We start from the raw sequence: 15,220 nt of genomic DNA, 5'->3' as shown, positions 1-15,220 counted from the left end.
TGTAATATGTTCAACAAACACAGAAGCTATCCAATAATCTGATCAAAGAAGTCCAATACGGTATGACAACAGTGAAAACAGTGCACCTAAGGTAGCATTAGCAATGAAACCACAAATGTGATAGACTTCTGCCCTTCCCTATGCATTGTCTGCAGTGCAACATGTGCAGTGCTGAAAGTTGACCAGGTCAAATGCAAAGCAGCTAAATATTAACACGCAGAGGTAGAGATAACCCACAGCCTAGTTTTGCAAAGAAATGTTTGCCTGACATTTCACAGTCAAACCAACATTATCAGTTAGCATGTCTAGTTGTGGATTCAATAGAATAAAGTGTGAACTTAATACAATTTGGCTCATACAGTAAGGATATTACTTAAAAAAACAAGTAGAGCTCACTTGAAAAAGGGATGTCAATGTCAATGTGACTTCCCTGGTTAAATAAAGGATAAATAAAGTACAACGCTGTAGAAATCCCTTATCTAAATAGGTGGGTCCTCTAGTGACTTCCTGTGAGATTGATTCGTCAGTCTGGACAGAGTCGCTTAGGGCCAAGAGTCATTACCAGCCAAGGTACGGTACCTGGCCAAGGTTCAGGAAAACAACAAATTAGACCCGAAAATCTAATTTAAAGAAGATTGTGCATCAGATAAAGAGCTACTCAGACTGGTGGCGATTTTAGCATCCTCTTATGGCTAGCTGGCTGCATTACAACTTGACTTTATTGTCCTAACCATCAGACTCATCGATTTAGTGTAGGGTGGTATATGGGTGTTTCTCATTTCACAAGTGCAGGTAATTATCCCCTCTCTCGCTCAACATCTGTAGCCTTAAACTCAGGCATCCTGTAATTTGCCTAAGGGTGTGGTTGTCCACTGTTCTGCAGAGGAAAGCCTGACACGCTCACTGTGACAAGCTGTGTCAACAATACATTACATTTGAAAGAGGTGTCTGTGCCACAGGTATAGAGACGTAGCAAGCTAAACTTTATGAGGTTAACTGAGCCAAATCGTGTGTGATATTTCTTCAGAGACCAGAAGGCCTGAGAATAGCCCACGTCTATAACTCTTAACATTGTGAACATTCCATATAGGACCAATGTGACAGCATGTTGAACATGTTCATAAACAAAAGGAGAGTCGTTCGAAGAACAAGAAAAAAATCATAATTCAGGGCTTTTGCATTCGCCTTGTAAGCAAGTCTATACTACACAAGATCATTCAGATTTACCATGTAATAGATGAAACATTATTATTTTATCAAGTTCTCTATCCCTTTTCACACCACAACACACTCACAAATAGAACAAATTATCTTCACGTGAAACAAAATTATAATATCTGTCTTGAGGTTATTTTTCAATGATAGGGAATCATTTATTTCTCCTTAGCGCATGTAACTTCATAACAACTTCAGATAAGTGAGACAAGACTGAGGCGGAACTACAAGTTGTGAATCCAATTGTGAAGCAACGTCAGTCAACAAAATACTACAGCTCCTACATCATCATATTACAGCCAGCATTTACAGGGTTAACACCACCAACTCTACAGTCAGGAAATTCGAGATGACAGGGAGAAAAAGAGGGGGAGCAGCATGCACCACAAAAGTACAGAGAGTAGAGAGGGAAGAGAGAGCAGACCATTTAAGACAAATGGTGAAGACTAGAGACCTCACCAGATCCATTCACACAGAAAGCTTCTGATCTCTATTCATGTGCCCCAAGGACATATGACTTACAGTAGCATTACCTTTCCTGAAGTACAGTAAACCTCGTAACAAGTTTTTTTCCCAGCTGGTCTTACCTTCTCTTAACTGCCTCCTACGTTGCCTCCACTGCCAAACAGCGATCAAAGTGACAATATGTCCTACAACCACCAGGGTTGGGAACACGTTTCCAGGGGGGCTTGCCGGCATCAGGCCTGGGACCGAGTGGGGTCTCGCAGGATCCAGAGACAGGTGGGAGAGCCCGGGTGAAAGGTGAGGGTGTATGGAGGAAGGGGGGGCCAGCCAGGGGTGTGGTGCCGCTGTCCTGGACTTCAAACCAAAGAGGAAGCCAACATGCTTGCAACTTACGAGAGAGCAGAGCGAAAGAGCACCGCTCCCACCTTTTTTTCTCCTTCTGACGCAGACTGCTGGCAAAAGTGGCCGAGCTCCCACCCACTCTCTCTCTCGCTCGTTCCTTCCTTCCTTTCACAATCTCTCTGCTTTTCGTTCGTCCACTCAGACTTGCATTATATTCTTCTTCACTTAGCCAGGTACATTTAAGTCTATTGATTGTAGCCTTCAGGTAACAAAGTAGAGTCCATAGGATGGATTTACATTAGTAAAATATGTCTAGTCAGATCTATCTCTCTTCAACATCAGATTTGCAACTTTTCTGTTTACAATAGCCTTAGTTGGATGTGGTGTGGCCAAAGTCACATTCCTGCTTCATGTGTGAGTGCGGCTATGAGCATAGCGTAAATACCATATTATATAGACAAACACAAAAATGATAATGTTTTTAAACCTGCAGTTTTAGCTTACTTTTTCACTATGCACGTTTTTAACTTCCATTCATTGTTATGTTTTATGTTATGTCTTTATGTTGTGTTTACTATGTATGGTGCTTTCTTGGCTTTCTTGTAAAAGAGATGTACATTCCAATGTGACCTCTCTGATTAAATAAAGGATGAATAAAAAAATAAAACACTATCTCTGAAGGTAGTTTGGGAGACATCTCATAAAGTGAGATGTTCATCTAGATCTTCTCTTTACTTACACAAGTATCTCTCCTGGACCTAGTTTCTGTCGTCAAAGTAGTGTAGTGTAAAGTGATCTTCTATTTGCTGTTGCTACTCCAACTGGTTTGCTCCATGGGAAGGCTCACAAACTTCTAGCAGTAAGCTACAAATTATTTTCCACCCTCCCCATGAGTCATAAAAACCAAGGATCTCACTTTCTTTCTCCAAAGGTTTATGCTCCTATTTACAAAGCTTCCCATTTCATTTTCCTAGAAGCTATGTCTTAACTCCATACTCATGTCCATAGGGTTTCCAGAAGCCTATAGAACTGGGTCTTGTTTCTTGACCACTAACCAATAAAAACCCCCCAACCTCCAAATACCAACTCACTGTTTAAGCCTTCTGCCTGTAAATCCAAACACCTACCCCATTCTTTCTGGACAAAGAATGTCATTAAAGACCTGAAGGTGAAATATCTTAGAGAAAAGCCAACCCCGGAGTGGGAATGTTCCTTAAAACACGGATCCTGTTTTCATGGCTGTCTCTTTGTGAAGGTGCTCTCTTTGCAGAGCCACACAATGCATAAGTCGTTGACATTGGAACGTATCCCCCATCACAAAACAAACTATGATTTGTAACCGTCCCAAAGCCACAAAACACACAAATAAAACCGAGACACACTTCACATGACACGCCCGAAAATACAACATCAAAAGCTTCATTCTGTGGGCAAAATAAGTGAGAGTATAGCATCCAGTGCTTTTAGGCTACAAACTGAACTACATACAGTATGCTCTAGCCAAATTAGTAAGCTTTCCGGTCGGTTACGCCTCTGCCAAAGGTGCAAAGCCTGGAGCCGAGGCTAGTTTCCCAGTAACGATAAGCAACACACAGACACACTTTTATCAACCTACCAGGTATGATCTTCATCTATAGAAGATATCACAAGGGGGATATTAAGCCTAAGGGGAGATATTCAGGATGTCAAAGACAGACCTGAAGGGACAGAGAGGTGGTTTCTCTCATATCTCTGTCTGATAACTCTATTATGAGGAGTGTCCTTTTCATGCTATTTGAGGGTTGCCTATTTTACCCCTGCTGGTAAATGTCAACCAAAACCATAGCGACCAAAACAATTGTCAAGGGGATATGGAATAGGCCTACACATTTAAGTTAAAAGTGGACATTGAATGGGCAATATGGTCATAATGACAAGCTAAGAAACTGACAGAAGAAAATATTCTTCTAGCTTTGTGATGTCACATCAACACTCCCATGATATAGGTGGAGTCTGCCCCCATGTTTAGTACATTTAAACCACGTGGACAAGAGTGACTCAAGAAATACATCTCAACAACAGGCCTCAACTACAGTGTTGTGAAAAAGTATTTGACCACTTTCTGTTTTGGGGGGGCAGATTTAATATTTCAGACAGATTGTGGTTTCCATCAATGTAATTATTATCATTATTTACAATCCCCAATATATATTTGGGGATTGCCTTATTCTAAAATTGATTAAATCATTTTTTCCCTCACCAATCTACACACAATACCCAATAATGACAAAGCAAAAACAGGTTTGTATGAACTTTAGCAAATGTGTAAAATAAAATAAACGGACATATTCATATTCCAAACTTCTTCCATTTAAGAATGATGGAGGCCATTGTGTTCTTGGGGACCTTCAATGCTGTAGAAATGTTTTGGTACCCTTCCCCAGATCTGTGCCTCGACACAATGGCTTGGTTTTTGCTCTGACATGCACTGTCAACTGTGTGACCTTATACATTGGTTCCTCCTTTAAAAGTTGCGTCATACTACGGCACACCCTGCATGCTGCTGCAGCATTCTGTGGCACGTCATTTAATTCTCAGCCATTTCTTCTGATACTGCAAGTTATTGCTAGTTTGACCACCAGAGGGCATCTTTGAGAAGCATTTGATAGTATTCCGTATTGGCATTACCAGAGAATTTAAAACCTTTTTTGTAATAACATAGTATACGGGATTGATTTTAAGAAATTTGGCTTAATTAATTTGGTTAATATTATGGTGATTCCATTCAGAGAAAAATTGTCAGTTTGTAAATTCAGGCCGTTTCGCTCTCGGAGCGCACACTGGACGTTCGGGCCGAGGAGTAGGGTTGATTTGGCCTTACAACGGCAGTCAAGCACCCAAGCTACCTTTGGCTAGCTACTTCCAGACACAAATGAGACCACTCTGACCATTTTACTCACCCTAGCAGAGCTGATAAAGCAGTTGTCGTGTTAACCAGTGCATTGGTGACTGTAAATGTGGTGCTGGAAACAATTTAATTGCGCCTTTTTTCCAACGTTTACTGACACTGGCCATATTCAACGGGTGTTGAGCGCTCGTTAAGTAATTATTCTGTGCTCGCGTACACTCAGATGAGAGTGCTCTGAAATCCGTGTATTTTTAACAACGTTCTTTTCAGGTAAAAACTAGTTCATTGCATCCCCCGTGGAGCCCAGTTTCATAATATGACCATATTTCCCAGCTGCTTGCCGTTGTTTTGAAGTAATCGCGAAAAAACAGGCCTTATTTTAGTGCATTTTTCACCCTGCCAGCTCCTATTAGTTCAATTGAGCACCGTGGCACCAACTCGCCTTCTGAACGTTCTATTCCCAGTTTATTGTTCAACGTCACAATGCCTGCTTCACTATTGTTGGCAATGAGACCTGCTCACGTTGTTTTATAGTTAAAATGTAAACAACAAAAATAATATTGGAACTCTGTGGTCTTCCCATTGTTTCCTATAAGGGAAATATAGGCATGTTTGTCTATTCCGCTGAATATATCTCACAATGTGTATATTTAGATTTTTTTCAAATAGGGTGTAACCGGTGTGAAATGGCTAGCTAGTTAGCGGGGTGCGCGCTAATAGCGTTTCAATCGGTGACGTCACTCGCTCTGAGACCTTGAAGTAGTTGTTGCCCTAACGATGCTTTGATGATGGCTGTTGTCTATGAGTGCAGAAGGTCCCTGGTTCGAACCCAATAGGGGCGAGGAGAGGAACGGAAGCAAAACTGTTACACGGCACCATTTTAAATCAGGAGAATCTCCTCTTTGTAATTATGTAAGTCTGGGCAGCGAGCTCGTTTGTCATCGATCGCTAGACCAGAAGTTTTTATTTTTTCCCTACTTTGTCATTACGCGGACATAAGCACAGTTGGCACCATCGAGGTGCGGATGTTTACTTTCTACACAAGTTTTTTTTTTCCAGTTTCGTCTGACGAACAGATTGTAGTGGTAAAATAAAAAGGGACACATTTAATGGAATTCTAAGCATCACTCCAGTCAAAGAGACTCTGCGAACGTTCGATTCCATTCATTTGTTATGGGCTCGCACTAGTGTTCCAGTTTAGCCAACGTTCTTAAGCCGTTTTGACTCGTTCTATTCTCCAGCCTATAGATAGCCTGAGCGAATGTACAAAAGCACCCAAATGTCCATTGAGAAAGCACAACGACTATACCATTTAGCTAAACTAAGAATGACGAGAAAAATCAAGTCAATAAACGTTGGGTAGTTAGATAGTAGTTAAACATCAAACTTGCCAGTATATAGGCTAACATTAGGTAGCTAGCTAACATACCGGTACGTACTGCTGTAATGATATGCTATGTGGTTCGTAAGGACAGCTTAGCTAACAAATTGTCAGCCAACATAACGTGTAAGGTAACTTATTTGAAAAGTCATTACTTTATTACATTGAATAGCAAGCTACCCCTTGGTCGTTAGTAAAGGTTGAATAGTCTATTGTTCAGCTATTAGCCTTCCTCCCCAACTTGCCACAAATTGCTGTTCCCATCTCATTCTATTCCCTCTTCCATTCCTGTCTTCTTCAGTGGCTAAACCAACTTTTCCGTGGCTAAACCAACTGAACTTTATTGTGCCTTAATAACAAACTTGTATAACATTTGTAAATACGAATAAAATTGTTAAATTACAAGCATAGTTGGTTTAGCCACGTAAAAAGACAGGAACCTTCCCGCTATCCATGATTGGCTGAGATAATGGATGGGCTGGACATGCCGAGAGATGAGTTCAGGTTGGTCTGCCATTTAGCACCTTCTGTCTATAATATGAGCTGGTCAGTATGTGCAGGTAATCCTTTCTAACACAGCTTTTTTGAAAGATATCACGTAGAACTGCAAAAGTGTTGCTCTCCGAGTTTTGAAATCAGTGGAATGCCCGGTGGAAGAAGTATGATAGCAAAAGAGATGGAGAAAATGCTGGTGTTTGATTGCAAATATGCAGAGGGAGTCAGTCGAAAAGAGAACACACAGAAGGCCTGTCTCCAGATTACATCTTCAAACTAAAGGCAACCATGGCATCCGTGACAGAGAGGGAGAAGCATTCATCCATGTATACGGGCAAGAGAGTCTAGCTAGCTATATTTTCAGATATTATATGTATCAAATTTTGTTGGAAAAGTAACTTCATTGCAAGTGTATTGTTAGCTAGCTAGCTAATGTTAGCTGGCAGGCTCGCTAGCTAACGTTACGTGTATGATCTGTGTAGTAATATTAATCGTATCTTAGAGCCATTTGCATTGCTAGTTATAGCCTAATGTTAGCTAGCTAGCTAACATCAAACCTGGTTGGTTAGCTACCTGCAGATTCATGCAGGGTAGTAACGTTATGAGTTGGGATTATGGTTTATTGTTTAGCTCGCTAGCTACATGTCTAAACAAAAGACTCCACTATGCAAGTAACCATTTCACTGTACCGTTTACATTTCTGTATCCTGTGCAAGTGACAAATAAACTGATTTTATTTTATTTTATATAATACAGTGGCTTGCGAAAGTATTCACACTAACTTAATGTAAGCTAGCTAGCTAAAAAGCTAGAAACGAACCAAAACATTGTTTAGAAAGTTGCTTTTAGTTGCCTGGTTTGATAGATTGACATATACTAAATACATTTTTAAACGGGTGGGTTTATTGGTGTTAAAATACACCAGTTATGCAATTTTGGACCACCAGGCTACTGATGTCATGCAGCCTGTAGTTTTTGTGTTCATACTTTTTCATAACGACAAGTTTGATGTCGGACGACAATAAAATGTTCATGATGTCACTGCGACAACTGTCGATAGACGTTTTATAAACCAGCCTTTAGTCTTGAAATCTTTGGTTTAGTACATGTGAATCCTTAAAGAGATGGGTGGGGCTAAGACTTAAGAGGGTGTGAACGATGCTGAATGGGTGTAGACAAAGAAGAGCTTTCCAGTAGGTGTACCAAACATTGAAGGGCCATTTTCTCAAAAGTGGGGTAACAAGTTTACCAACTTTCAAAGCAGAAGTACTTTCCCATTGTTCCTCAACTGTAGTGTATGATATACCATTTTCTAGCTCTGAGTTTCTACTTTTATCCAATGAAAAAAACACCATTTGAAATGTTGCTACATAAGACCGAATTGAGCCGGTCGGTCACATATAGGGAATAGACTACAATTTTGGATGCAGTCACTGGCTCGTTTACTGTGACGGCTAGCAATTACCCATACTGCCCCTGCATAGGAGTGCTACAGGCGGCATCCCAAATGGCACTCTATTCCCTATATAGTGTACTACTTTTGACCAGAGCCCTATGGCAGTGCTGGAAAAAGAACCCAACTGTCATTCTTGAGTAAAAGTAAATATACCTTGATAGAAAATCATTCAAATAAAAGTAAAAGTCACCCAGTAAAAGTCTAAAAGTATTTGGTTTAAAATGTACTTAAGTGTCAAAAGTAAAAGCATAAATAATTTCAAATTTCCTATATTAAAACAAACCAGACGGCACCATATTCTTGTTTAAAAAAATTACGGAAAGCCAGGGGCACACTCCAACATACAGACATAATTTACAAACGAATCATGTGTTTAGTGACTCCGCCAGATTTGAGGCAGTATGGATGACCAAGGATGTTTGGTAGATAAATTCGTGAATTGGACTATTTTCCTATGCTGCTAAGCATTAAAAATGTAACAAGTGCTTTTGGGTGTCAAGGAAAATGTATGAAGTAAAAAGTACAATATTTTCATAAGGAATGTAGTGAAGTAAAAGTAGCCAAAAATATAAATGGAAAAGTAATGTACAGATACCCCAAAAAACAACTTAATACTTTAAAGTATTTTTACTTAAGTTCTTTACACCCCTGCCCTATGGGCCCTGGTCAAAAGTAGTGCAGTAAATAGACCTTTTCACAGACCTTTTTCTCAAAAGTATCTCTAGCACTAAATTACCTGAAGATTCTGCACATCTTTCTTTACCTCTACCGTACGCACACATTTTTGTGGTCCTCTTCTCAATCAGTTTAATGGCGATATGCATCTACGGTAACAGAACGACACAGACTCTGACATTTTTCACTTTAAAAGTATGCCAAACAAAAACCATTGACTGCAAAGTTAAACAAACCATACAACTCTATGCATATGTGTACCACCTTTAACAATTTCAAACATTTTATAAAAACATATTTACTCAAAGAACAACGCAGATGTACGGTTTGGTAACAGAATGGCAGTAAAATCTCCCTCAGTTTTATTTGATCTAATTTTTAAAAAAACTGTTAAATGTCTACTTCAAATTAAGAATTAAAGGTGTCTTCAGAAAGAATGGGGTGTCAGCTGACACCTTGAGTTTGAAAAAAATCTATTTTGGTTATTGAACTACAGTTAAGTGAATTGGATTAACACCCGGTAACAGAATGATTTTAACAGAATGACACCATGGGTCCTTGATCTGTACTAAACATAATTCTGAATGTCATTCTCTTCATGGTGATGTATCCTGAATTTGAGAGCAGACGGTATTAACAAACCTACCCGTGTAAATTGCCTAGTGGTGCGCGCTGTTGAGTTTTGGCCACGAGAGAAAAATACGGTGGTGTTTTTGTCTTACAGTAACATTATACTATGCTATTATATTCGGTTCTGTTATGCACAATAGTCTACTATCATTACGTAATCTTGCAGAAATTGATTCAGCTTTGATCTAACTTTATTAAACGATCACCATTCGCCAGATTAGCCTGTTCTCTTAGAGTAGAGCAGACTGTGTGTAAAGTAGAGAATAAACACATGTGCAGAATGTGATCTGCACATGCGCTAAAGCTTTGGGACCTTTAGCACCAGAGATACTTTTGAGAAAAAGGTCAGGGAAAAGTTGGATCCGCAGCCACTCTGAATAGAAAATAGGGTGCCATTTAGGACACACACACTGTCTCTCATTGGAAAAAAACAGGACGGGGAGTAGCCCCGCTCAGAGGAGTTCATCCGGCTCACACCCCCTGGATTTAGCCAGCTCTGGGGAACCTGATCCCTGGCAGAACCAGACTGTGAGTGGGAGGAGCCTACCCTACAGCTCTTGGTCTTACCATAAAGTTTGTGCTACAACTCTGCTTCACAGTTAATACTACTAAATCAGCAAATCCAAATAGATGGAAAGTAGGCTGTGTCGTTGGCTAGCAATTTATAGACAACAAATCTCAACTTTCACTAGTAAAACTAGTTTACCACATAATCGCATCAAAAACAAATGGAATCTAGCTAAATACACAATATGACCAAAAGTTCTGCTCGTCGAACATCTCATTCCAAAATCATTGGCATTAATATGGAGTTGGCCCCCCGTTGCTGCTACAACAGCCTCCACTCTTCTGGGAAGGCTTTCCACTAGATGTTGGAACATTGTTGTGGGGACTTGCTTCCATTCAGCCACAAGAGCATTACTGAGGTCGGACACTAATGTTGGGCGATTAGGTCTGGCTCGCCGTCGGCGTTCGATGGGGTTGAGGTCAGGGCTCTGTGCAGGCCAGTCAAGTTCTTCCACACCCATCTCGACAAACCATTGTTGCCACACAGTTGGAAGCACAGAATCGTCTACAATGTAATTGTATGCCGTAGCGTTAAGATTTCCCTTCACTGGAACTAAGGGGCCTAGCCCGAACCATGAAAAACAGCCCCAGACCATTATTCCTCCTCCACCAAACTTTACAGTTGGCACTATGCATTGGGGCAGGTAGCGTTCTCCTGGCATCCGCCAAACCCAGATTTGTCCGTCGGACTGCCAGATGGTGAAATGTGATTCATCACTCCAGGGAACGCGTTTCCACTGCTCCAGAGTCCAATGGCGGTGAGCTTTATTCCATATGACACTTGGCATTGCGCATTGTGATCTTAGGCTTGTGTGCGGCTGCTCAGCCATGGAAACCCATTTTATGAAGCTCCCGATGAACAGTTCTTGTGCTGACGTTGCTTCCAGAGGTAGTTTGGAACTCGGTAGTGAGTGTTACAACCAAGGACAGACAATTTTTACGTGCTACATGCTTCAGCGGTCCTGTTCTGTGAACTTGTGAGGCCTACCACTTTGCGGCTGAGCCGTTGTTGCTCCTTGACGTTTCCTCTTCACAATAACAGCACTTACAGTTGATCGGGGCAGCTCTAGCAGGGCAGAAATTATACAAACTGACTTGTTGGAAAGGTGGCATTCTATGATGGTGCCACGTTGAAAGTCACTGAGCTCATCAGTAAGGCCATTCTACTGCCAATGTTTGTCTATGGAGATTGCATGGCTGTGTGCTCGATATTATACAGCAACGGGTGTGGCTGAAATAGACAAATCCACAAATTTGAAGGGGTGTCCACATACTTTTGTATATATATTGTAGCTTAAATGTGAACCATATGCTACAGGTTTATCACAAAGAGATGGAATGCCACTACTGTTATGTGATACACTAGCAGCATTAGATCCCAGCTTTAGCAATGCAAACCTAATGCTGACACCTCTTGGTAAGAATACTGTACTGTACCAGTAGTTAAAGTGTCCTACCTTGGCCCTGTTGAATCAGATCTTCCATGAAGGATCTACCATAATCAATCTTCATAATAGCTAATAAAAATATATATTCACAATACAACAACTGAGAGAAAATGATACCACTAGCTACTAGAGTCTACTCTCTGTGTGCATTTACTCTTTATACACTCGTCTCCCTACTGTTAGAATTGAATATCTCCAGCAGCAACAGCCTGAGATGAAACAAGGAGTTGAGGTCAGATTAAAGGTGGCAACTGCCACATGTTCCCATCTGAGCTCCATCATGTAGGATCTGAGGCTTCGCCCCATTTAGCAGGAAAAAGTGGTGTTCACTAATTGGACTCACATTTCCCAATATCTTGCTGAGTCATTTATCAGCCTGCAGAGAATGGAAAGTTCTCAGGGTGAATGGATATCAGGGGGGCTGAAACAGGCCATGTGGAGGAAGGATCCACAGGCCAGGGCTGAAACAAACAAAAAACAGGTCACCCATACCTTACTTTTCCCACTTAATAAACACAACTACTTGAGTATCCATAAACATGAATGTACAATATGTCATCTTTTCACTTGAATGTTTTCTTGTCTATTTATATCCATTTATTTCAGTGTCTATTGCAACTATGTGGGTATTATTACAACTTTATCCATACTGTACACAGATGGGGAGTAGAGCTGTTACCCAGCAGATGGCAGCAGCAAGTCCAGCGAGTTTTACAGCTCGTGGACGCTGGGTGCGAGTGTGGGAATGTGGATGTGTCGTGTGTGGATGCATATTGATGCAGTTGCCCCATGCAATTGCCTTTTTGAGGCATCTATCTTCGGAACTACATTTTAACAACAATGCATTAATTGTCCTATAAATGCATTCTAACATATAATTGTCACTACTTGCAGGATTCACACACACACACACACACACACACACACACACACACACACACACACACACACACACACACACACACACACACACAGGATCATCGGGTTCAGGTGAGTGCCTCGTTTATTGTCTGGCAATAAAGCAAACAACGTAGGTGTAAAGAAAACAGCGTAGGTGATCAAGTTAGGATCTGACAATTCTCCAGCTCTGTATCTGCCTTAATCATAAAGAAAAAAGGCGTTCAATTACACAATGTGATTGTATAGTTTTAATCTTGTGATTTTCTGCGCGGGCTCATATTTCTTCTGCCTCGCGCGCAGCTTAGAGGGAACATTGCTCAACACCATCATCAACACCATAATCCCAGACACCCTGGACCCACTCCATTGTGCATACAACCCCAAAAGATCCACAGATGATGCAATTTCTATTGCACATTGCCCTTTTCCACCTGAACAAAAGGAACACCTATGTGAGAATACTGTTCATTGACAACAGCTCAGCGTTTAACACCATAGTGCCCTACAAACTCATCACTAAACTAAGGACCCTGGGATTAAACACCTCCCTCTGCAACTGGATCCTAGACTTCCTGACGGGCCGCCCCCAGGTGGTGAGGGTAGGCAACAACACATCCGCCACGCTGACCCGCAACACGGGGGCCCCTCAGGGGAGCGTGCTTCCTGTACTCCCTGTTCACCCAAGACTGCGTGGCCGCGCATGTCTCAAACAACACAATTAAGTTTGCCGACGACACGATGGTGATCACCGACGATGATGCCAGGACAACAACCGCTCTCAATGTCAACTAGACAAAGGAGCTGATCGTGGACTACAGGAAACGGAGTTCCGAGAACGTCCCCATCGATGGGGCTGTAGTGGAGCGTGTCAAGAGCTTCAAGTTCCTCTGTGTCCACATCACTAAGGACCTATCATGGTCCAAACACACCAACACAGTCGTGAAGAGGACACGACAATGCCGCTTTCCCCCTCAGGAAGCTGAAAGATTTTGGCATGGGCTCTCAGATCCTCAAAAAGTTTGACAGCTGCACCATTGAGAGTATCTTGACTGGCTTTATCACCGCTTGGTATGGAAACTGCTTTGCATCTGACCGCAAGACGCTACAAAGGGTTGAGCTCCCTGTCATCCAGGACCTCTATACTACACGACCGGTACCGGATCGCCAAGTCTGGGACCAAAAAGCTCCCGAACAGCTTCTACCCCCAAGCCATAAGACTGCTGAAAAGTTAATCAAATGGCTACCTGGACAATTTGCATTGACCACCTTTTTTTTGCACTGACATTCTTGCACTGGCTTTACGCACACTCACTGGACTCACACAAAGACACACTTTCACACTCTTCACATACGCTGCTGCTACTCTATTATCTATCCTGATTGCCTACTCAATTTTACCCCTACCTACATGTACATATTACCTCAATTACCCCAACTACCTCGTACCCTTGCACACTGACTCGGTACCGGTATTCCTTGTATATAGCCTCGTTATTATTATTTTATTGTGCTACTATATCCTTTTTTCCCTTATTTGCACATTTTTCATACTTTTTAACTCTGCATTATTGGGAAAGGGCTTGTAAGTAAGCATTTCACGTTAAATAGCACTGCAAATAGTACTGCTGGATTGAAAAGTCATAGTCAATCAATCAATAATACAATACTTTTTGCAAAAAAAAATTATCTTTAATTTACAATCTGTAGAAACTATGAGATAAAGGTTCAGAAATTCTATAAAACAGCACAGTTAAAAATATATATCAAATAGAAATCAAAACTGGATGCTCTTCAGAAATAGATGGGAGGAAAGAAAACTATTGAAAAATACATTGTGTTCGTAAAATGTACACTCCCGTTCAAAAGTTTGGGGTCACTTAGAAATGTCCTTGTTTTTGAAAGAACATTTAAAAAAACGCATTAAAATGATGTCAAATTGATCAGAAATACAGTGCAGACATTGTTAATGTTGTAAATGACTGTTGCAGCTAGAAACGGCTGATTTTTAATGGAATATCTACATAGGCGTACAGAGGACCATTATCAGCAACCATCATTACATTTTACATTTACATTTTAGTCATTTAGCAGACGCTCTTATCCAGAGCGACTTACAGTAGTGAATGCATACATTTCATTAATTTTTTCCCCGTACTGGTCCCCCGTGGGAATCGAACCCAACTGAGCCATCACTCCTGTGTTCCAATGGCACATTGTGTTAGCTAATCCAAGTTTATCATTTTAAAAGGCTAAATGATCATTAGAAAACCCTTTTGCAATTATGTTAGCACAGCTGAAAACTGTTCTTCTGATTAAAGAAGCAATACAACTGGCCTTCTTTAGACTAGTTGAGTATCTGGAGCATCAGCATTTATGGGTTCGATTACAGGCTGAAAATGGCCAGAAACAAAGACCTTTCTTCTGAAACTTGTCAGTCTATTCTTGTTCTGAGAAATGAAGGCTATTCCATGCGAGATATTGCCAAGAAAATGAAGATCTCGTACAATGCAGTGTACTACTCCCTTCACAGAACAGCGTAAACTGACTAACCAGAATAGAAAGAGTGGGAGGCCCTGGTGCACAACTGAGCAAGAGGACAAGTACATTAGAGTGTCTAGTTTGAAAAACAGACACCTCACAAGTCCTCAACTTGCAGCTTCATTAAATAGTACCCGCAAAACACCAGTCTCAACGTCAACAGTGAAGAGGCAACTCCGGGATGCTGGCCTTCTAGGCAGAGTTGCAAAGAATAAGCCATC

At 41.1% G+C, this 15,220-nt stretch overlaps 1 protein-coding gene across 17 annotated transcripts in view; it reads right to left on the bottom strand.

Annotated features, from left to right (window-relative positions):
* pleca (plectin a) overlaps nt 1-15,220 on the bottom strand; it is a 214,106-nt gene that overhangs the window by 88,732 nt on the left and 110,154 nt on the right. For 2 of the 17 annotated variants that reach the window (XM_045709747.1, XM_014177022.2), the window contains exon 1: nt 1,803-2,649. The exons of 13 other annotated variants lie outside the window; for them this stretch is intronic. In XM_045709747.1, the coding sequence (XP_045565703.1) occupies nt 1,803-1,914 (112 nt within the window). In that variant the 5' untranslated portion in view covers nt 1,915-2,649. Of the gene's footprint in view, nt 1-1,802; nt 2,653-15,220 lie in introns of those variants that run through there. 2 more of the 17 variants (XM_014177014.2, XM_014177016.2) reach the window with 2 other exon arrangements.

Source organism: Salmo salar, chromosome ssa27, assembly GCF_905237065.1.
Source record: "Salmo salar chromosome ssa27, Ssal_v3.1, whole genome shotgun sequence".
Classification (NCBI taxonomy): domain Eukaryota; kingdom Metazoa; phylum Chordata; class Actinopteri; order Salmoniformes; family Salmonidae; genus Salmo; species Salmo salar.
The sequence above is the reverse complement of the archived record's forward strand: the minus strand, read 5'-3'. Positions and strand labels throughout refer to the sequence as shown.